The sequence below is a fragment of the Schistocerca serialis genome, chromosome 8, assembly GCF_023864345.2.
Source record: "Schistocerca serialis cubense isolate TAMUIC-IGC-003099 chromosome 8, iqSchSeri2.2, whole genome shotgun sequence".
In the NCBI taxonomy this organism is placed as follows: domain Eukaryota; kingdom Metazoa; phylum Arthropoda; class Insecta; order Orthoptera; family Acrididae; genus Schistocerca; species Schistocerca serialis.
In genome coordinates this window covers 388,740,055-388,765,453 of record NC_064645.1, presented here as the reverse complement: position 1 = coordinate 388,765,453, position 25,399 = coordinate 388,740,055, and the positions used below count along the sequence as shown (strand labels likewise).

Genomic DNA, 25,399 nt, shown 5'->3' with positions numbered 1-25,399 from the left:
ATACTAACACGAATTCTTTTCAGACGAATGGAAAAACTAGTAGAAGCCAACCTCGAGGAAGATCAGTTTGGATTCCGTAGAAACACTGGAACACGTGAGGCAATACTGACCTTACGACTTATCTCAGAAGAAAGATTAAGGAAAGGCAAACCTACGTTTCTAGCATTTGTAGACTTAGAGAAAGCTTTTGACAATGTTGACTGGAATACTCTCTTTCAAATTCTAAAGGTGGCAGGGGTAAAATACAGGGAGCGAAAGGCTATTGACAATTTGTACAGAAAACAGATGGCAGTTATAAGAGTCGAGGGACATGAAAGGGAAGCAGTGGTTGGGAAGGGAGTAAGACAGGGTTGTAGCCTCTCCCCGATGTTGTTCAATCTGTATATTGAGCAAGCAGTAAAGGAAACAAAAGAAAAATTCAGAGTAGGTATTAAAATTCATGGAGAAGAAATAAAAACTTTGAGGTTCGCCGATGACATTGTAATTCTGTCAGACACAGCAAAGGACTTGGAAGAGCAGTTGAATGGAATGGACAGTGTCTTGAAAGGAGGATATAAGATGAACATCAACAAAAGCAAAACAAGGATAATGGAATGTAGTCTAATTAGGTCGGGTGATGCTGAGGGAATTAGATTAGGAAATGAGGCACTTAAAGTAGTAAAGGAGTTTTGCTATTTGGGGAGCAAAATAACTGATGATGGTCGAAGTAGAGAGGATATAAAATGTAGGCTGCAATGGCAAGGAAAGCGTTTCTGAAGAAGAGAAATTTGTTAACATCCAGTATTGATTTAAGTGTCAGGAAGTCATTTCTGAAAGTATTCGTATGGAGTGTAGCTACGTATGGAAGTGAAACATGGATGATAAATAGTTTGGACGAGAAGAGAATAGAAGCTTTCGAAATGTGGTGCTACAGAAGAATGCTGAAGATTAGATGGGTAGATCACATAACTAATGAGGAAGTATTGAATAGGATTGGGGAGAAGAGAAGTTTGTGGCACAACTTGACCAGGAGAAGGGATCGGTTGGTAGGACATATTCTGAGGCATCAAGGGATCACCAATTTAGTATTGGAGGGCAGCGTGGAGGGTAAAAATCGTAGAAGGAGACCAAGAGATGAATACACTAAGCAGATTCAGAAGGATGTAGGTTGCAGTAGGTACTGGGAGATGAAAAAGCTTGCACAGGATAGAGTAGCATGGAGAGCTGCATCAAACCAGTCTTAGGACTGAAGACCACAACAACAACAACTTATATACTTAGCTATAACTATTGGAATCATACACATTTGTTGATGATTTCCTGCTACCCTCATATTTCTTGCTATCAAAAACTGAGTTACTGACCATATTTCACAGTAAGAGAGCTGCTCAAGAGTCCAAAAGATTTTTTTACTGTAATTATTATCCACAGTATGTATATAAATGTTTGCTGAAGGATAATAGCTACATTTCAGACATATTTTACCTTTTATATTAATGGCATCTTCAGTTTGTCCTGTCTACACAAACACAACAAGATGTGCCAAATGAACAATCTGTTCTTACACCATTAATTACTTTATGTGTGGGCCCACAGCCCTGAAATAATTTCTGAATGATAAAACTATTTTAAACATCCATTGGAGACTGTTAAATTATTTATCAGTGATGAGCTTTGTTTCATCATGTAGTACATTACATTACAAGCCAGTTTTGGCCTATGGCCATTTTCAACAGTTTAAAAATAATACCAACAAAGCGAAAAGGTAAAGCACTAATTTAATGTTTTTACATTTAGCAAATTACAATTACTGTTACATTACTTACCACTTGTTAGCAGTAATTTAGTTACATGAGATATTAAAAAAATGTGTTCCTGTATGCAGTAAGTGATGCACAACATTATAGATGCTGATTTTTGAAGTGTGCATGTGAGAACAAGAGTCTCTTCCCACTTAGCACTAAATAGTTTTAAAATATTAGAGAGGAAAGTTGCTACTTATCATATAGCAGAGACACTGAGTCGTGATAGGCACAACAAAAAGATTCACACAATTATAGCTTTTGGCCATTACGGCCTTTGTCAGCAATAGACACACATACACACACGCTCACACACACTCACACAAACGCAACTTGCACACATGTAGCTTTTGGCCATTAAGGCCTTTGTCAGCAATAGACACACACACACACACACACACACACACACACACACACACACTCACGCAAACGCAAACGCAACTTGCACACACAGTGCGTTTGCGTGTGTGCAAGTTGTGTTCATGTGAGTGTGTGTGTGCGTGTGTGTTATGTGTGTCTATTGCTGTCAAAGGACTTAATGGACGAAAGCTATAATTGTGTGAATCTTTTTGTTGTGCCTATCGCAACTCAGAATCTCTGCTATGTGGTGAGTAGCAACTTTCCTCTCTAATATTGATACATTCCACCCTGGATTTTCCACTGTTTGATTTAGTTTTCGAATACGACACATATATCAACAACACAGCTGTAATTTAACAGTTATTGTTATATGCAAACTGTGACAATGTTAAATCAGTGATTTATCGTTTTGCTTTGTTGATATCATTAATATGATATGTTGACATGGCCACAGCTTTAAACTGGCCAAAAGTATGATATATGATGAAACAAAGGTCATCTTGTATAAGGAATCTGACAGCCTACAGTGGATATTTAAAATCATTGAGAAAGTTCTTATGACATTGTCACTGTTCTTGTACTATAAATCTAAAGATCTTTCCAGATCAATCATGAGGTGTTTGACATCATTCAACAAACGAAAAATAAAATATAAAAACAAGAAAACCAAAAGATCTTGGTGTGGATATGTGGATAATTTTTGTAAGTGAAGTGGAAGTGTTTTCTCTAAAAAAAAGTGATCATGAAAAATAGTTTCCTATACAAGGTCTGTTCAGAAAATAAGAGACCATTTTTAATTACACCCCAAAGGAGATATTTAGTTACACGTTGTTGGTAGCACTGCCTTGTAACAGAATGATCCATACATAATGAAGTTCCTTATATCATTTTCTTTGCAAGATTAATTCTTTCACTACTGTGGATGTCTATATACATCTTGTTCAGCCACTCACAAGGTGCTGTGGATGCCTGTACATGCACCGCTTTGGTTTTCCTACAGTGCTATAGAGGACTAAATGTGCATCCTCAGCTGCTGACCTCTCACTGCTGTGGATGAGTTACTTACATTCCACGGAGAATAAAGAATTTTCAAGTATTTATCATACAACGTATGTGCCTCTTTGCATGCTATCATTTGCAAAAAACCTCATTCACATTATCTTGAACTGTTTATGAAATATGATAGTTGTTATGACCACATCCTTGAACATATTCTCAGTTCAAATATAATAAACTTTCTTGAGGCTGAGAAGCTTATGTGTACAAATCAGCATGGTTGTAGAAAGCATTGCTTGTGTGAAACTCAGCTTGCACTTTTCTCACATGATATACTTAGAACTATGGATGAAGGGCAACAGGCAGGTTCCACATTTCTAGATTTCCGGAAAGCATTTGATACGTTGTCCCATTGCAGGCTGTTAACAAAGGTACGAGCATATCGAATAAGTTCACACATATGTAAGTGACTTGAAGACTTCTTATTTACAGAATCCAGTATATTGTCCTTGATGCCAAGTGTTCTTCATCAGAGACAAGGGTATTGTCAGGAGTACCCCAGGGAAGTGTGATAAGAATGCTGTCATTCTCTACATACATAAATGATTTGGCTGACAGGGTGGGCAGCAATCTGTGGTTGTTTGCTCACAATGTGTCGAAGTTGAGTGATTTTAGGAAGATACAAGACAATTTAGACAAAATTCCAGTTGGTGTAATGAATGGCAGCTAGCCCTAAATGCAGAAAAATGTGTAATGTTCGCATGCAGTATTACTAGTGTCCTGCATGATACAATCAAGTTTAAATATCTGGGCACAATGTTGTAAAGTGATATGAGGTGGAATGGGCATGTGAGAACTGTGGTAGGTAGGCAAATGGTCAACTTCAGTTTATATGGAGAATTTTAGGAGTTTATATGGAGAATTTTAGGACAGAGTGGTTTATTTGTAAAGGAGACCACATATAGGACACTGGTGTGTCCTATTCTTGAGTACCACTTGAGTGTTTGGGGTCCATACCAGGTCAGATTGAAGGAAGACATTGAAACAGTACAGAAGCGGGTTGCTAGATTTGTTACCGGTAGGTTCGAACAACGGATGTTACGGAGTTGCTTCAGAACTCAAATGGGAATCCCTTGCGGTAAGGTGACTTTCTTTTCAAGGAACACTATAGGAAAATTTAGAGAACCAGCATTTGAAGCTGAATGCTGAACAATATGCCACCAACATACATTCCACTTAAGGACCACAAAGATAAGATACGTGTAATTAGTGCTCATATGGAGGCATACAGGCAGTTGTTTTGCCCTCACTCTATTTGCAAGTGGAATAAGAAAGGAAATGACAAGTAGTGTACACAGTACCCTCTGCCACGCACCATATGGTGGCTTATGAAGTATCTATGTAGATGCAAACATATTTCCCCCATGTGCAGGGACAGAAATGGGCTTGTTGCATGTGGCTGTCCATGGGACATAAAAATCAATAACTCAAGAATGAAATGAGATACCATTCTGAAGTCTTAACAAAAATAACTTGTCACAAATTAATTATAAACATCTTCAATGTATTTTTACCTTATTTGGTTTGACATCCTTGACAATACAGATTGTTTCCATAACAAGATGAACCCCTGCAGGGGGCTTTTTGAGTGCTCTGACTTCAGTGATATCTCCTTTATTCAATGCTCTCAGGCTGGCTTCAGCTGCATTTAACAATGGCATTGCCTCATCTGAAATGGTGCATGTATACAAATGTTAAGTCACAAAGGACTGAAATCAGTAAAATGCAAAACATAGTTGAAGCAGTTCAGTTATGTACAACAGCAATGAAATACTGATCCAATAAGTCTACATCAGTCTATGACATGGAATCCAAAATTTTCGGGACTGGTGTTGCCATCTGGAAAGTAGTAGATCTTTGCACTGCTAGGTGGTGAGAGGTGCTAGCTGGGAGGATGTGTTGTGTGTCCACAGTGATTTCTGTAATACTCTGTGTTTGGTGTGCAGCGATTTTATGATGGATCCATGAACAGAACAGCGCGTGTGTATCAAATTCTGTGTGAATCTTGGGAAAAGTGCTATGGAGACCCTTGCAATGATTCAACAAGTGTATGGGGAACAAAGCATGAGCTGTATGCGTATGTTTGAGTGGCATGCTCGGTTCAGGGCCGGCCGTACAGATGTCGAAGATGATGCTCACACTGGAAGGACTATTAGGCGCACAACGCCAGACATTATTGCCAAACTTCAACAATTGGATCGTGCGGATCAATGTCGAACCATTCAAAACCTTGCAGATTAAGTGAGTATCAATTATGGGACATGTCAACAAATGTTGACTGATGAACTGGGCGTGCATTGTGTCGCTGCAGAATTTGTGCCAAGGATCTTGACTCCCGACCAGAAAGCACAGCGTGTTAAAGTGTACACAGACCTTCATCAGACACCATCTGATGATCCAACCTTCTTGTCACAGGTTATCACTGGCAACGAGAGCTGGATTTATGGTTATGACCCAGAGACAATGCAAAAATCATCCCAGTGGAAGAGCCGGGGCTCTCCAAGCCCCTAAAGGGCGAGACAGGAGAAGAGCAAAGTGAAGAGCATGATCATCATTTTCTTTGATACCAAGGGAATTGTGCACAAAGAATTCATCCCACCCAACCAAACAGTGAATTCCACATACTACTGTGATGTTTTGTGGTGGCTCCGTGCAAGTGTGCGGCGACGATGGCCCAAACTTTGGCATCAAGGGAACTGGCTGCTGCATCACGAAGACACGCCCTGTCACATATCCTTGCTCACCAGGACCTTTTCGGCAAAAAACAACAAGGCAGATGTACCCCCATCCACTGTATACTCACCAGATTTGGCACCTTGAAACTTCGCACTATTCCCAAAACTGAAACTCAATTTGAAAGGTTGTGGTTCGGCACTCTAGAGTGGATTCGAGAAGCATTGCTGGCAGTGATAAACACCCTCAAAGAACAGGACTTCCAGGAAACGTTTGACCAGTGGCAGAAGAGCTGGGACCAGTGTGTACATGCAGATGTGAACTACTTTGAGGGTGATGGTGACCATTAGTCCAAAGGAAAGGTTTTTAACAGATGGCAGCACCAGTCCCAAAAATTTTAGATAGCACCTCATATGAGCGCAATTATTTGAGATATTTCACTCTCTCTTACTGGTTTCAATTAGTAAGTGTTGGACTCCTTTCAACAATTTACTAGTTTTTGCATGTGTAAATCTGTTTTTGAAGACCAAACAACTATTCTGTAGGAACAAACACAGATTCAACATGCATTAATTTTGAGAAATTGTTGTCTCTTTTCAGTCACGCAAATGGCAGAGTCAATGTTGATGGTGCATTTCTTGATTCCTAAAAAAAATTCAATACAGTTCTGCCTGTCCCCTCACAAGAAAAATACTCACCCATGCTTCGGAATATTGGAACATTTGACTGCAATAAAGATGTTATATTTATACATGCTAACCTTTTGCCCCTGGCTCTGCCTACATGTGAATTCGACATATATATTGAATATGCCTCTGCGTCTCTCTGTGCACGCCTCTTCTGCCCTCTATCTGTTCACCTCTTCCTCTTACTTCTATTTGTCTATTACCTCCTCCACACTCTCTGCATCTTCATCTCCTCCTCCACCCCTCTTTGCCCATTACCTCCACCCCTGTGTGTCACCATATCTTCCTCCCACCTCCCTCTGACCATACCCTACTCCCACTCTTTCTTTCCATCTCTACCTCCCCATCTTCCTCTTCCACCTGCCCAGTAACCTTCTACACTTTCCACCTGCCTCATGCATCTCTCCCTCCTCCTCCTCTCTGTCCAATTCCTCCTCCCCCTCACACTTTCCATGCCATCCTTTATTCATCTCAACCTGCCCCCAGCCTTGCTCATCAGCATGTGCAGCCCCTGCAACACTGACATGCTCGTCTTAAAGAGCAGACTACTCATGAGGGTATTGAAAATAATTGACTTTTTTTCCAAATGTACAGGCCGCCATGCAAAGCTGGTCTATAAAGCATGCTGACACTACTCCAGTGCAGCACACTTCTCATGCAGGGCATCCTACATGTCAGCACCCAGAAAACAGACTCTTGCCCCTGAATGTAGGGTGCCCTGCAAAGCAGGTTGATTTGGTAGGCCAATACTATTCTCAAACAATATGCCTACTGTGCAGGCCAGCCTACATGCAGAGACTGGAAAAACCATGTTTTTGCCCGTATCTCCACTCCTATTTGAGCTAAAAGGTCATAAACGCCAGAGTGCTGATACTGGTTAGGCCTACTGTTTCTGTGTCAAATTTGGTTCAAATTAATCAATGGTTTTGGAGGAGATCCCAGACATACACACTTACACACAATAGTTTTACCTTTCTAACTAAGGCTGTTCATAGATAAAGCTGTACACTGACAGCCGATATCTTTAGGAAACTCTTGCAAACTGTAGAGAGACTTGGGCCTTATAAACATTTGGTACAAAGATCAGCAGCTAACTTAGAACATAAATAAATGCCATGTAATGCATGTAATCTAATTACTGTGTGATCACTGACTAGCCACATGAAAGGTTTTAAGCTAGAATGATCACATTTAAAAAAAATCTAGACGTGACCAGATCCTGATCCAGATTTATTAGTAAAATCATACAGAAGAGTAATTAATGCACAAATGAGGTTGCTTACAAAACCTTGGTTCAAAAATTTCTGCTTGTTAGCCAGGGACTTTTATAAAGCAATATTAATGAAGGAAGACGGCATGAGTTGAGGAATATATGTACTTCATTACCGGTTTTCCTATCGGTCTGCATGAGTGTGTCTTAGAGATGCCCTGTTTCTAATACAGGTTAATGTTACTGTCTCCAAATTGTATCTTACATGATGACCAAGAGTTAAATTAGACCCATACAGGCTTACATGAAGGAGTATAGAGTATATTTCTTCCAATGCATCAGCTATGAATGAAATTTCCCTGAGATTTCTCTACCTGTTTGTAATAGCAGCACACTAATTATTACTATTTTCCTTGGTCACATCACTCACCCACCTTCTTTGTTCAAACTACCAAGAACAATATTACAATCAGTGTTATTTTAGTTATATTTAATTTAACTGCCATTTTCTGTTTTAATTTTGTAGTTGTTAGATTTATTTTTCTCTGCTGGCAGCATCAGCCTTGTAAATAACACACCTCTCCCTTGCCACTCTGAACTGTACAACACACTAACTGCATTTCATCCTTTAATATAGTGGATTAACTTTTCACATTAATTACTATCTCAGATATATTTCCTCACAATGAATACTCTGATTCTCACTCCTCCTTAACCTCACAAAATCGTAACCTCTTGTTTCAGCTGCTTCAGCGCTGTGAGCAAGAACTGCTGTAGGGCATAAACCTCTTGGGCACCACTGGTTAAGGAATGCTGCAACCCAGAAATACAGGCCAGTGCTTCACTCTGCAGGAAGAGGCATACTCGAGGTCTTACCTGTCAGGCAACCTCCTCCAAACAGGTCAGCAGTATGTGTCAGAGCTGTTAGTAGCTCATTCCAACATCCATCCTTTATCTGCACTTTACAAAGAACTGGGTCTACTCTCCCTCCATCTCTACTTTCATATAATTATCCTGTTTGAAACATGGCTAAAACCACACATATCCACTGCATATGTTTATTTCCCAGCACATACAGGATGGACTGATCAAACAAACATGGCAGGGGTGTTGGGTCTATATACAAACTGATCCCAAAGTCTTAAGCACATCAACCCAAGGAAAGAAACACAGGCTGAATTAATGCTCATTGAAATAAGCGTCAATACAAACATATCATAATGGGAAACCTGAACATAGACTTGTTGAGAGACAATCCCTACTTTTTAGTTGCAACTACATGAACAGTCTTCCATTATAATCTACACACTATAAGTGCACAGGCACACTCTTATACATTTGATCGGGAGGGGGGGAAGAATAACAGATATAGGTCGAACTTCAGCTTCAGCCTCTCAGCATATGATGTAATATTCAAGGCCTACTCTGTGCTGCCCCCAGAAATCAAATTGCATATATAACTTGTAGAAACTAAACAAATAGATCATGACACTCAAACAGGCAACTGCTCAGAAACCTCGTGGCATCAAATAACCAGTGAGCCCACAATTGAAGGTAAAATGCACAAACTCACTGTTCTATGCAACATACATGCCCCTATACACAGCCTGTGTAAGAAAATCTCCTGCTCCTTGGCTGACAACAGAAATACATAAAATGATGAACAACAGGGATACTGCTCATGGGTGATATAAGGCAACTCTGAAACACAACAGTTACAGAGAATACAAAAAGCTACAAAGCATGCTAAGGCAATGCATTCACAATGCCAAAACTAGGCATGCTCATTCTTATGCATGCACTAACATGGCAACAGTGACTCTGCGGAAGAATCTCTGTAGCTCAGTTGTTGGAAAATCAAAATCAGCAACCAATTTTCAGGTCTCAGGCAATGAACTGAATGAATTCCTCTGCATCAATCAACTTGTGGGGCGGCAGGTGGAAAATAAAGAATTATTTCCTATTGTATGTTTGTTGCCGTTCTCTATGCAGGCTCTCTAACTACCATGTTGGCAACCAGAAAGTGATTAGCAAAAACGTGATGCCTGTAATTAAGAGTTCACTGTGCCCACTCTGATTATTGAAGTTCATTACTCTGAGGATTTAGGATGATGTTTGGGATTCATAGAAAATGCAGTTTACTATAACAATTTTCACTATATTCTGAAAATGATAAAGCGTAAAATTCCAGACAAAAGATTACCCCTATCAGCTATTGTACTATCAGAGCTGTTCAGAGTCTATTGCGTGGATCCTAATATCCTTAGATGATGAAACTGTTCAATAACTGTTATCGATGTAAATGTTCAAAGTGAATGCTCGCCAAAATTTGATGTTAATATTCATCAAACACCACACTAGTAATGATAGAAAGTCTGTCTTGCGGCAACACGTGAAAATACGACACATGCAAACTGAGAATAAATCACTGAAGTCCAGAATGAGATTTTCACTCTGCAGCAGAGTGTGCGCTGATATGAAACTTCCTGGCAGATTAAAACTGTGTGCCCGACCGAGACTCGAACTCGGGACCTTTGCTTCGGTAGCTCAGTTGGTAGAGCACTTGCCCGCGAAAGGCAAAGGTCCCGAGTTCGAGTCTCGGTCGGGCACACAGTTTTAATCTGCCAGGAAGTTTCATATCAGCACACACTCCGCTGCAGAGTGAAAATCTCATTCTGGAAACATCCCCCAGGCTGTGGCTAAGCCATGTCTCCGCAATATCCTTTCTTTCAGGAGTGCTAGTTCTGCAAGGTTCGCAGGAGAGCTTCTGTAAAGTTTGGAAGGTAGGAGACAAGGTACTGGCAGAAGTAAAGCTGTGAGTACCGGGCGTGAGTCGTGCTTCGGTAGCTCAGTTGGTAGAGCACTTGCCCGCGAAAGGCAAAGGTCCCGAGTTCGAGTCTCGGTCGGGCACACAGTTTTAATCTGCCAGGAAGTTTCAATCACTGAAGTCGTTCCACTATTAACACTTTACCACAATGTGAACTCATTGTTAAGTGCATATTGAGTTACGTAATACGGCATCCAAGGCTGTTCCTGGCAACTGCACAAATGCGATGCGGTTTCTGACACGGAGTGCATGCTGATACGAATCTAGAAGAGAACTGGGGCCTTAAATCTAGCTCGCACACTCTTTATTTATATAGCCATGGTGCGGACTGCCAAAGGTGCAGCCGACAACATTTGCCTTACTGACTAACCACTGGGCTAGCAAAACACCACTTCAATTTACTAAATAATTAACTGCTTCATTCGCTGAAGGCCAATGAAATTCTCAATTTAATTGTGCAATCAGCACATAGGTAAGTATCTATAATAAAATTCTAATGTGGCTAGGTTAAATACTTTTGACGAGAGAATTATTTTAATTGTACTACATGCAATAGATGAACTCTGAACTTGCCCTTTGGAGGGACGCTACAGCTATAGTTTTATAGCTACCTTTTTGAAACTTCTCACATCTTTGTTATTATAGTGTACCTCCATTCTACCTAAATATAAACATCCTAGCTTTATCTAATCACTTACTTAATCTAGCTCGCTTCCGAACTTTTAGGACACAAAACAGGAAATCATGAATTTCAACCAAAATATTACTTTGTGAGATCCAGCATGCTGTTTCTACTAAATTACAATGAAAAAGGAATCTGAATATAAATTTTGAAGTTTCTAGCTCCTTCCTATTGCATCAATGATATTTATGTAAAATGTCCAAATTTCGAAAACCGTTTAAGTTACCAAACTGAAACTTAACACATTATTAGTTCAGCATCACTCCTGACATGCAATTAACTTTTCAGATTATTTACTTTATTTTTCAGATATTGCGCAACATTCGTGATGTCATATCTAGTTACAGCGGACTAGGCTGGCACACAATGGAAAGCATATGAATTTTATATGGCGTGAGTAAGCTGCTTCCCTACGAACTTGCACGCACCAATGAACTATCGGCCACAAGAATACCATAACTACATAATGAACCAGAAAGCTTTCCACTTAAAACACACAACAATAAACATAACATGAACAATGATAGTGAGAATCTCTTACAAAGTGATAAACAACAATGGTATTAGCATAAACATGATCAAGAATGTCACCGACAGCTTAATACCTGTCTTAATAGGCATATTTAATTTTTGCCTCATGAATGGAATACATTCAAATTCATAGAAAAGAATTATACTCTGACTTATCGCTAAGACTGAAAACCCACAATTGGCATGTTATTACCAATCAATCAGCACACTATCTGTCATTCCCAAAGCCATAGAATATATTGTTTGTGGGCAAATTACTGAACACTTGTGTGATTCTACTTATTTGACAAATAGTAGTCCAGTTTTTACAAACTCCACAGTACAATCAGTGTGCTTATCAAGGTAACTGATGGCCTGAGATAAGCTATGGACAACTGTGAAACCACAATATTGCCACTAATAAACTTCAGCAAATCTTTTTATACTGTCAACTTTGATATATTGCTCAGAAAAATGTGACAGCTAAATTTATCAGACAGGGCATTGAAGTGGTTTGAAATATAACCATGAAGAAGTGGTCTGACAGTTACTTGAAAACCAGAAAGCAACACTGAAGTGGTTTGAAATATAACCATGAAGAAGTGGTCTGACAGTTACTTGAAAACCAGAAAGCAAAGTGATGTCTATGGTAATGAAAAATTGTACTGGGAACATGATCTCGGAGTGCCACAGGGGTCCAATTAGGCCTACATTTGTTTTCCTTGTATGTCAAAGATATTTCATCAGTTTTGTCTTCCTGTAATATCATTTCCACACCAATAACCTCCAGCTCTGGCCAAGTACCTAACCTAAAGGTATAAATACTGTGACTGCTTAGATGAATGATGATCTGTCTTCACTGGTGAAGAATTATGTGTAATTTTGAATGAGCATTTAAACTGCACAGAGAATACAGTGGTGAGTGCCACAAGACTTCCGTCTGCCTCTACACCACCCTTAGGAAGTTTTGAAACTTATTTCCACACTGAAGAGAGAGCAGGCACTGTGCTATGCTGACAGCAGGCTTGTGACTGAGTGACAGCCTTTGGAGGTCACGGCTGTTGACATCAGTGGCATTACTTCTCATGCTGGTGTGGAGCCATGATTGCCCCTCACTCTGTTCCAGTCACCTCAGCAGGGTGTGGAGACAGTTGTGTGCAGCATTCTACCTGCTTCCCTCTGGTGGGAGTCACATGGTAGCTGGTGCTGAGGCACCAGTTGTCACTTTGAATGCAGCACTGGTGATAGAAGGTGCACACAGTAGGACAGTGGGGCCATAGTGCCAAGTCTCATGCAGTTGCTTCAGTTTTCTATTGCACTCAGCTATTCTCATCTCGCAATCCTCTTGTGTGTATGTTATAGTGACCCACATATTGCCACAAATGCCTTATAAGCCTGTGGCTGCTAATGAAATGCCCTATGGCAAATTTCTCACTCATTCTTATTACTCTTGCTTAAAAACTGGGTTGCATCACTGCACTGCCCCTCTCCATGGAGATGAGTCCCTCAGGTCTTATTCTTACTGTGGCCCGCTCCTCTACTGCAATCACCTTTATCCTTAATCTTTAAATCAAACACATAATACTAAATCAGCTACTCTTAACTACTACATAATTACTATATTAATCAGCAACTTTGTTAATATACCTTTCATCCATTGCTTGGGGAATTCAGTCTACAAGAACTTGAACTACTCCTGCATTGGGTTTTCACACGGCTTGTCATTTCAAATACATCAAATCTAGGCACAACAAAGAGTCACTATGGGGACAGGAACTCCTACACCTGTCATGGTTACCCAACATCTACCAGCCCAATACTGTTCCACATGCTGCAACAATCACTTTGCAGTGATCTGCCCATCATATGTTGCTATCACCTGACTTAGTGAATAGTCCAGGCTTGGTTCCCAGGTGTCAAAGTAAATTTTGTTTGTACAACACATCTAGAGGTTTATCTTACCAATACAGCTGTGGCTATGTCACATTCAACAGAGTAACCCCCATTATAGTAGCTGGTAAATGAAATGTGGGTCCCATAATATCACACATAGTCCCATTGTTTAACAGTCCACCACCTCACAGCTCGAAACGTCTCGCCCCCATGAGTTTCCATTGCTCAGCGCAAATATGCTGCTATGATATTGTATACTGAGTATATCCAATGAAAACTTGTTCTCTGAAAATAAGGTTCTGATTTGGTCACCCATTTTTCAGAAGGACGTGCATCCATATTGCCTCTGAACAACTGCATGATGTGCTCCCACCTACTGCTATCTTGCAAGTCAGGCACATGCTTAGTACCCTGCTCTGACATTGGTAAAGCTCATCCTCTGTCATCACCACATATCAATCCTCATCTGCTGCCAATCCAATAGTAGCATTCCTTCCTCTCTCAAGTGCACAAGTTTTCCAACTGACACTAACTTCAATAGATAAGTGTGCACTGTGGAACACCTAAACAATGCATCCTTCCTCACTACTGGTAGCTTTACTGGTACATACAACCCCGCGTAATCCATTGTTATGGCCACCATAGTACCACGATAGTAGACGAGCAAGTTCTGGCTGCTTGGCTATGCTACTAGCTGTCATTGTACCTTTCACAATCCCTTCAGATACTGTTTAGTTGACAGCAAGAGTGGGCTTAACTGCCTATCTAGTGCATGATGGACAGGTTCCTGCAAGGTCATTAACTCCATCCTTGCATCCCAGATACTATATCCTAGGGACTGCAGCAGTTTTTTCATCGTTATTCTTGCACCTGATACTTGCATCTATGTTTGTACCACTTCCAAATCCGAGTTTGGAGTGCTGGATGAGGCCCTGGTGTAATCCTTTTATCCTTAGTATGCTGTCGAAGCATGCACATGTTACTTAACTCACTGCTCTTTAAGTTCACGATTTGCATGGATTCCCATTCCATAGTTATTTTATTTGCCTCCACTAACCCCCTTGCAGCCTCCATGGTTTTGTTCAATTTGCTTATATTGCTTGTGTCTGGTGTCCTCCTGGACTCATGCAGTACCATACCAATCTCCTTATGTGTCTGCTATCTGCTCCTTTATTCATACATATGCACTGAGTAACTTCCTGTGCTCCTTTGAAACTGCTTAGTGTTGTACCCCTGAAAACACCTCCTCCACCTCCTAATTTCACTCTGCAAATTCCACACTTTAAACACTAAACTTAATGGCTATCTGTGACTGGATGAAATGAAATGGTGTGTATGGCTAGGGCCTCCCATCAGGTAGACCAGTAATTTGGTGCAAGGCTTTGGTGATCTGTGTGCCGATGAGGATGAAATGATATGGAATACAACACAACACCCAGACTATGAGCAGAGGAAATCTCCGACTTTGCCAGAAATCAAACCCGGGCCCCTTGCATGGCATTCTACCACACTGACAACTCAGCTTTGGAGGCGGACTGTGACTGAATAACACTACATCTGCATGGAAAATAGGACTCCACCATTCAGGTTATGATCTTGCAGCAGCCCCATTCTGTCCCCTGTGAAGAGGCATAGCAATGCCAAAACTAGCATTCTTCTCTTCTGGCTGTTCTCCCATACAACAAACTGAGGATAGGAATCTGTATCACCTCTGTCCCCCCCCCCCCCCCTCCCCCCAGAAGCCTGCTGTCTCTGAATAGCAAGTCTTAACACACTAATGATAAAACCTACCCTAAAATCAACATAGAACCTTATCTAAAGTTTTAATACCCTATACTACATACAAAAGAACAATATTCAGAAATCACAATAAATATCAGTTATTTCCTTGGTCTCAATGCACACTGAGCATGAGGTACCTGAACTCCCTCTCCTGTTGCTCATCCTCCCACTTCTTCTTTGCCTCTTTCCTTGCCCTCACTAGTACCTCTCATGAAATTGCCTCTGGTGCAACCTTGAAAGGTCGTATATACCAACCATGCACAGTTATTGATCTTGTCAGCAGCTGCAGCTGCTCCTGACACCACTCTAAGGAGTAAGAGAAGTGAGTGTTGGGCTGGAGGATCCAGTGGAAACATTGTTGACAATAAAGGATGACTTTAACTCCAATACATTACATGTCATGCCTCAGAAGGCACATATGCCTCTCTCTCAGTTACTCCAGTCAGCACTGATGCATGGGCGGTGGCTTCCGACCTGAATGCTAATCAGGCCCCTATGTTGCTGATGGCTGGCCTGTGGCAGGTCAGTGTCGTCTGGAGGCTACAGCCATTGACGTCAGTGGTGCACCATTTCCCTCATTGGTGCAGAGCCCTGGTGGCCCCTCACTCGGTCCCCTTCACCGCTGTGGCAGGTGGAGACAGTTTTGCATTGGGTTTGACTCACTGCTCTCTGGCAGGAGTTGGATGTCAACTGGCATTAAGGTGCCAAGTCCTACGAGAAACTCAGCAGGCACAGATGTCAGGTTGGCAGGGCTGTGACACCAAGTCCTGTGAAGAACAAAGTGCTGACAGCAGGCACAGCCCTGTCTCAAGCCCACAGCTACTGCAGGCAACCTCCAATTGTCTCAATGCCCAGCATAGCTCCGGTATCATAGTGGTGTTCCTGGTCTCTGGCAATGAGAAATGCCCCTCCCCTGTTTCAAATTTCAGACTTATTTATAAGCCTCTGGTGTGCATTTGTTTCACTAAACCCCAGTACCTAGTCACATTGCCCATAACATGATACTTGCCCTGGTGTGGTGACATCAACCTGCTTGCTACCCAGTTACCACTGCATGGTGCAGTTTATTGTTGCACTGAACTATCCTCATCTCACAATCCCCTTTTGTGTGTCTGTTTTTGTGACCCACATCACCACACTGGCACCTAATGGCCCCTGGCTGCTAATGCAATGCTTTAAGGCAGCTCTCTCACTACTTCTTATTACTTTTGCTCAAGGACTGAGTAGCAACTTGTTGTTGTTGTGGTCTTCAGTCCAGAGACTGGTTTGATGCAGCTCTCCATGCTACTCTATCCTGTGCAAGCTTCTTGATCTCCCAGTACCTACTGCAACCTACATCCTTCTGAATCTGCTTAGTGTATTCATCTCTTGGTCTCCCTCTACGATTTTTACCCTCCAATACTAAATTAGTGATCCCTTGATGCCTTAGAATATGCCCTACCAACTGATCCCTTCTTCTAGTCAAGGTGTGCCACAAATTCTCTTCTCCCTAATTCTATTCAATACCTCCTCATTAGTTATGTGATCTACCCATCTAATCTTCAGCATTCTTCTGTAGCACCACATTTCGAAATCTTCTATTCTCTTCTTGTCCAAACTATTTATTATCCACGTTTCACTTCCATACATGGCCACACTCCAATAATACAGACACAAGGTCTCACCTTCCTAGTATCCTAGCTGTGCCCATTCATAGAATAAAAACGTTTGCAAACTTCTTCATCCTCACTCCTGTCTGCCTGTGGAACATTTACCCTGCACTTTTCGCACAATTCAGTGCTCTGCTGCTTTTAAGAAAATGTTGAAGCACTTCATTCTGTCATCATTATAGGACTTCCCAAAAATTAAGACTTTCCTTCTCATCCCGTACAGTTAGTCTGCCCTGACCCACAGTTCTGGGTGACTTTCCCAAAACCTACCCCTCCTCCTAGACCTCTCCAGTACTTTTCCTTCAGCCTTCTTCCTTCCCCTTCAACCCTTCTGCCTGAAGGAGGAGCCACTGGCTCCGAAAGCTTGCCTATCACAACAGTCTTTTATGTGTATGTTCTGCCACCGCTTGGTGACTAGATTTTTTATCCATACAATTAAATAATTTTATCAGTCATTGATTGTTTTCATAGTTATATTGACACTATGATAAGCTACTGTCGCGACACCCTCCACCCAACAGTTTCCACACCCTTTATCACATCCTCTCAGTTCATGTCCCCTCACCTTCATTGGGAGCTGTTCTCTGTCAGTGCACTCACCGGTCCTTTATCCTTCTCTGCTCCTTTCCTTTTCCACCTGCCATTCCCCTCCTCCCCCCACTCACTCATGATATGCCTGGCAGCATTGCCCCGACACCATCTCATCACTGCAGGCTCTGCCAAGCAGTGCCGAGTTCCATCCCCTGACCTGCTATCCCTCCTTCTTCCCTGCTCCACTCCAGATTACTGCTTTCATCTGACCTGACACAGCTGCATTCTCACTGGAGTGGACAGAGATAACAGTTGTATGCATGACGTGCACTGTGTTTTTCTCTCTGAAGAAAGCTTTGGCTGAAAACTCTTGTGCAACAGTTTTCTCATTGTGCTTGTCTGCAACTCAACTTGTCATATTTACGGGTATGTAGCATTCTATCCTTTTCATAATACTGTTGTTACCTTAGTATACAGAACACCTGGTTAGATATAAGAAAGGACCTGATAGTCCTAATCTTGCCATGTTAAATAAATAAATAAGTTATCCTTACAAGATCACACAATTTTCCTGGTGTAGGGCTTGTAAAAATGCGGCCTAGAATTGAAGACGGTAGAGTAGCACAGCTCTACATACATACATAAGGGCAGTCAATATACACAGTAGTTGATGATATGAGTCACTCAAAGTAACACTGTCACTTTTCAACTACAGCCAATATCTTATTAGCTTTTCTAGTTCATGAGCTAACAACCTGTGGTGGTTGAAGATAGAGGGAAGCACTGTGAAGTGCAGCAAAGTGTTAAACAGAACTCTCTCACTGTGGAGTGGTGTATTTACTACACCGATACACAAGGATCTTTGTTATGATGTTTCTTTACAGCAATTAACTGTGCTGGTACCCACTTTTTTCACTCCAAACACATTTCACAGCAAAAATGAAATGAGCATATGGCATTGCTGGTTGGGAGGCCACGACTGGTGAAGTTCAGCCGGAAAGTGCAAGTCTTATTATAGTCGATGCCACATTGGGCGACTTGCATGCTGTGGATGAGGATGAAATAATGAGAACAACACAACACTGTCCGCAAGAGGAGAAGATCTGCAACCTGGCTGGGAATCGAAACCGGGCCCTCTGCATGGGAGGCAAGCACATTACCACTCAGCTAAGCATGCGGACACATTGCACAGCATTAAGTATATAAAACAGGGTTTCATTTAGCATTTGGAAATTCCCTGAGGGCCCAGTGTACACTGGCAGTGTTAGCCATTTTTCCAAACACAATACCTCTGCAACAAGTTATCTAATGTGCTGTTACTTAAACAGAGTCTAGAAGAAGATTAAAATAACTGTCTCACATTTATGAATTGGGACTTTCCTTTATGATCACCACTTACACTCTTAAATAAGTTAATGGAAATATCAATGCCCATGTTATATCACTTATACCTCTAGAATTGGTATCTAAGTAAGATAGCTAATAATTAAAATAAAACAAATAATACCACACCCACCAAGATCACGCTGAGCATCATCTGCAATGGCCTGTGTTTCCTCAGCTTTAACAGCTGCTGCCTGTTCTTCCTTTTGAACAACTATCTTTGTTTCCTCTGCTACTGCCTGTAAATAAATGAAACATGTCCCAGTGCCTTAAAAAATAAACACAAATGATATGACACTGCTTTTTTAGTGTCAAACAAAAAGCAATGAGTTTATGTGGTATTAAATATTGGAAGCATAAAATCTGAGCAGGAGCTTGTAAGGAACTGTGGCTAAAATTTACAAGAGTAGTTAACCAAGCACTGCTTAGGTGGGTACCCAGTTATAAAGTTAGTTATGGGAGGAAATCATCCACAGTATACTGCCTCTCTATACAAATTACCGCACAAGCATTCACCACAGCACTACACAAACTGAAATGCTAAATTAAATGTTTTGGATGTCAAAAGGGTAACATGTGAAGCCTTAAAAAATTGCTGTAGTGGAAACTTATTGACAAAACCTGAAGAAATTCTGGTTAACCAAACACCAAAGTCAGTGGCCAGACACTGAGGGATAATATGGGAGCTAAAAGTGAAAGTTGCATTGAAAAAGCACAACTACTGTATTCCACCTTCATGTGTTCCTTCACAATGGAGTATCCAGAAGCACTTCCTCATTTTACTTCTTGGAATACAGCAAAGAAAAGTGATATAGATATTAGTTTGAGAGACAGTAACAGCTGAAACTTCTAAAAGTGAAGAAATCCTAGAGAGATTTTATGGATGAGTTTAATTATTGATCATAATATGCAAAACATTCCTCAAACAGAAAATTGCACATTGATGAAAGCACAGGTCACATTTGCCTAAAAAAAAGGGTAGCAGAACTGATCACAAAACTATCATCCAAATTATTGACATCCATCTTTTGTCAAATTTAATGAGAACTTGAATTTCCATGTCAAACAGCGCAAACCTCAAAAACATTAGCCCTTTAAAAACCAACTCATACTTTTTCACGTAACATTGTGAAAGCAATGGCTCAAGTCAATCAAGTGGAACAGTATTTACTGACTTCTGAAAACCCTATGACTTGCTACCATACTAATGGTTACTAAACATATTTGTCACTGGACTGACGATTTCTTGGTAGAGAGGGTGCAGCATGTTATCTACACTCCTGGAAATGGAAAAAAGAACACATTGACACCGGTGTGTCAGACCCACCATACTTGCTCCGGACACTGCGAGAGGGCTGTACAAGCAATGATCACACGCACGGCACAGCGGACACACCAGGAACCGCAGTGTTGGCCGTCGAATGGCGCTAGCTGCGCAGCATTTGTGCACCGCCGCCGTCAGTGTCAGCCAGTTTGCCGTGGCATACGGAGCTCCATCGCAGTCTTTAACACTGGTAGCATGCCGCGACAGCGTGGACGTGAACTGTATGTGCAGTTGACGGACTTTGAGCGAGGGCATATAGTGGGCATGCGGGAGGCCGGGTGGACGTACCGCCGAATTGCTCAACACGTGGGGCGTGAGGTCTCCACAGTACATCGATGTTGTCGCCAGTGGTCGGCGGAAGGTGCACGTGCCCGTCGACCTGGGACCGGACCGCAGCGACGCACAGATGCACGCCAAGACCGTAGGATCCTACGCAGTGCTGTAGGGGACCGCACCGCCACTTCCCAGCAAATTAGGGACACTGTTGCTCCTGGGGTATCGGCGAGGACCATTCGCAACCGTCTCCATGAAGCTGAGCTACGGTCCCGCACACCGTTAGGCCGTCTTCCGCTCACGCCCCAACGTCGTGCAGCCCGCCTCCAGTGGTGTCGCGACAGGCGTGAATGGAGGGACGAATGGAGACATGTCGTCTTCAGCGATGAGAGTCGCTTCTGCCTTGGTGCCAATGATGGTCGTATGCGTGTTTGGCGCCGTGCAGGTGAGCGCCACAATCAGGACTGCATACGACCAAGGCACACAGGGCCAACACCCGGCATCATGGTGTGGGGAGCGATCTCCTACACTGGCCGTACACCACTGGTGATCGTCGAGGGGACACTGAATAGTACACGGTACATCCAAACCGTCATCGAACCCATCGTTCTACCATTCCTAGACTGGCAAGGGAACTTGCTGTTCCAACAGGACAATGCACGTCCGCATGTATCCCGTGCCACCCAACGTGCTCTAGAAGGTGTAAGTCAACTACCCTGGCCAGCAAGATCTCCGGATCTGTCCCCCATTGAGCATGTTTGGGACTGGATGAAGCATCGTCTCACGCGGTCTGCACGTCCAGCACGAACGCTGGTCCAACTGAGGCACCAGGTGGAAATGGCATGGCAAGCCGTTCCACAGGACTACATCCAGCATCTCTACGATCGTCTCCATGGGAGAATAGCAGCCTGCATTGCTGCGAAAGGTGGATATACACTGTACTAGTGCCGACATTGTGCATGCTCTGTTGCCTGTGTCTATGTGCCTGTGGTTCTGTCAGTGTGATCATGTGATGTATCTGACCCCAGAAATGTGTCAATAAAGTTTCCCCTTCCTGGGACAATGAATTCACGGTGTTCTTATTTCAATTTCCAGGAGTGTATTATGCACAATAATCAGTAGATCTAGCTGTATCTTCAGATTTGCCTTAAGGAAATGAATTGGGAGACTGCTGTTCATGTGGTACATTAATAACTTGGCACACAGTATTAATAGCAACCTCAGATATCAGTGAGATCTTAACGTATCAAAGGGATGTAAAGACTGGCAACTTGAAAGAGCCCTCATGGAAAATGAATGTTTGTAGGGCAATAAAACTTTGTGGAACCATTTGTAAGGATATTCATAACAGAAGTAATGAATAAACCACTGAAAGAAACACATTTTAATATCCATGTGAGAGGATAATGTTTGTTAATTGTGTAGCATACTTAGGTTCCAGATTAAAAATGTTGCTCAGTGTGATGACCATCAGCATCCATGACAGCCTGGAACTGCACTAGAGATTGCTTTACTGTTGCCAAAAACTTCTCAAGTGGGAAAGTGGGATGCTAGTGACCTTCCCCATTACACTCATACACTCCATACACTTCCAATGTGTGTTAGCATGCTATTAATAAACCACATCCTTTAGGCAACCCCACAGCCAGAAATCACAAGGGTTCAAATCTGGTGATCTTTGTGACCACACCTTCGATATTTGCAAAGAGCAGCAACACTATTGCTGCTGTTTTGATAAAACAGCTTTACAATTAAAGGCCTGCTCACCTTATCCACACCCATAATGACTGAATGCAGCTGTGATGCACATTGATTTTAACCAGATATATCATCATTCCACCAGCAGCGTCCAATGGTAAGTCATGACACTAACACTACTAACAATGCAAATCATGCAAAACACAGTTTGAACATCATGCCTATGAAGTTAGGTATCCATAAAGTAAGCAGTTTTCTGTCTACACTGACTCAAGTAGTGAAAGTTTACTTAAAACCACTCTGTACTACTACTACTCACACACACACACACACACACACACACACACACAGAAAATACAGAAAAGTAGTATCCCATGACTACAATATCAATGACTCACATTGGAATCAGTCCACTAATACAAATACCTGGCTTTGACAATTTGCTGAGATATGAAATGGAATAATCAAATACATTTGGTCATAAGTAAAGCACGTCATAGACTTCAGTTAATTTTTTCTTAGGAGAATGTCACAGAAATGCTGGAAAACCTAAACTGGCAGATGACTGAAGGCAGATGATGACTATCCTACAATAGTCTGCTTCCTGAGTTTGAATAAAAGATTAGACTTCTCATAACATTATGCACCCCTTCTTCTCATGCTCCATTCACAAATGGAACAGGAAAACAACCAAATACGTGTACAACAGGTAGTAGCCTCTGACATACACTTAATAGTGGTTAGTGGAGAATGGATGTAGATGCAAAGCTAAAGAAAGCACACCAACTTATGAGATTCTGAAGATTCTTTATTTATAAAGGAAGAAATTGATTGCATTCATTAGCCTCCTCCTTTCGCAGCATATACTACATGTCTCAACAACATTTTCAGTCCAAAGACTGGTTTGATGCAGATCTCCACGCTACTCTTCATCTCTGAACAACTATTGAAACTTACATCCTTTTGATTCTGGTTAGATTTTTATCCCCCCCCCTCCCCCCCCCCCCTCCCAAAAAAAAAAATACTAAATTTACTATCCCTTGATGTCTCAGAATGTGTCCTATCAACTGGTCCCTTCTTCTAGTCAGGTTGTGCCACATTTTTTTCCTCTCCAATTCTATTCAGTACCTTTTCATTAGTCATTTGATCTAATCATCTAATTTTCAGATTTCTTCTGTAGCACTGCATTTCAAATGCTTCTGTTCTCTTCTTGTCTAAATCTCTCTAATTTACATGTTTCAATGCTACATATAGCTACACTTCATATAAAAACTTTCAGGAAGGACTTCCTAACACTTAAATCTACATTTGATGTTAACAAATTTCCCTTCTTCAGTTTTTTTCTTGCTATTGTCAGTCTATGTTTTATATCCTCTCTACTTTGGCCATCATCAGGTATTTTGCTGCCCAAATAGCAAAACTCGTCTACTACTTGAAGTGTCTCATTTCCTAATCTAATTCCCTCAGCATCACCCAATTTAGTTCGGCTCCATTCCATTATCCTTGTTTTGCTGTTGTTGATGTTCATCTTATATCCTCCTTTCAAGAAAATGTCCAGTCCATTCAACTGCTCTCCCAAATCCTTTGCCAACAGAATTATAATGTGACCAGAAAACCTCAAAGTTTTTATCTGTTCTCCCCCAAATCCCATGACAAATTTTTCCTTGGTTTTCTTTACTCAATGTACAGATTGAATAACATCAAGGATAGTCTACATCCCTGCCTCACTCCCTTCTCATCCACTACTTCCCTCTCATGCCCTTTGACTCTTGCAACTGCCATCTGGTTTCCATATTAGTTAAAAATTTCTTTCCCTCCCTGTATTTTACCCCTGCTACCTTCAGAACTTCAAAGAAAGTGTTACAGACAACACTCTCAATAGTTTTCTCTAAGTCTATAAATGCTATTCTCTTAGATTTGCCTCTCCTTAACCTCTCTTCTAAGAGAAATTGAAGGGTCAGTACTGCCTCATGTGTTCCTTTTTTTTTTCAAGGATCCAAACTGACCTTCCCTGAGGTCTGCTTCTACCAGTTTTTCTCTTCTTCTGTACAGAATTCATGTTAGTATTTTGCAACCATGACTTATTAAACTGATTATTTGGTAATATTCACAGCTATCACACCTGCTTTCTTCGGAATTCAACTCAGGTCTTTTAGTGCTCTGTCAAATTCTTCTCATAGTATCATCAGCTACATCCTCTTCCATTTCTATGATACTGCCTTCAAGTACATCTGCCTTGTTCAGACCATCCATATACTCTTTGCTCCTTTCAGCTTTCCCCTGTCTACTTGCCAACATATTTACTCAAATTGCCAAGAGCAAGTACAAAATCTTAATGCAATCAATGATGGTAACAATAAGTACATTCATTCATTTACACAATGTATTCCTCAGATCCCTGTTTGGGACGATTTTTTATGGATGTGCAATAATCCAAAATGCACATTAGCACAGAAACTGCTTCCAGAGTATACATTTAAACACTTATGATAAATAATACAGCAAAAATGTCTATACATGTCACATACTTCTCATTTGACACTTTTTTACATGGGTTATAAGACAAATTTTATTTATGTGTGAGCAGCAACTTTGTTCACTTGTTTATGTTACATTAAAATAAAACTTGACAGTAAGGGTCAGTGGAGACTGAGAAATGAACTTTGTAAAGGAATCTTTCTAATTCTCATCTGCTGTTGTCTATATCACTGCAGAAAATATGCATAAGTCACAGTGCCTGCTCCCATTATATAGCTAGAATTTCACTAGTTGACTGCTTTAAGCAGAGGTGCATACTGTTTGCAAGCACTGCAATGTCACATTCCAACTAATAAAATAGACTGAAAAGATATACTTTGCACTTTAGTACTCACAGTGTCTTCAGCTATTTTCTCCAGCATCTTTGCAGCCTCTTTGGCAGCTACTTCAAGTGCTGGTCTCATTGCTGTTAGCTCTATTTGAAGTTGCTTCACTTCTTCAGCAGTGCTCAGAAGCTTGTCAAGCCCTATGGAGACCATCAGAATTTTGGTAGTTATATTCATACATGTCAATAGTGGTAATAGACTTTTATTCACTAACACA

The 25,399-nt window shown here is 41.4% G+C and overlaps 1 protein-coding gene across 1 annotated transcript in view; it reads right to left on the bottom strand.

The window, feature by feature from the left end:
* LOC126417029 (dynein axonemal heavy chain 1-like) overlaps positions 1-25,399 on the bottom strand; it is a gene marked incomplete at its 3' end in the record, with an annotated part of 951,942 nt that overhangs the window by 220,566 nt on the left and 705,977 nt on the right. The window contains exons 43-45 of the mRNA XM_050084920.1: positions 25,192-25,322; positions 19,157-19,262; positions 4,712-4,866 (exon numbers count right to left, since the gene is read on the bottom strand). Of these exons, the coding sequence (XP_049940877.1) occupies positions 4,712-4,866; positions 19,157-19,262; positions 25,192-25,322 (392 nt within the window). The remainder of the gene's footprint in view (positions 1-4,711; positions 4,867-19,156; positions 19,263-25,191; positions 25,323-25,399) is intronic.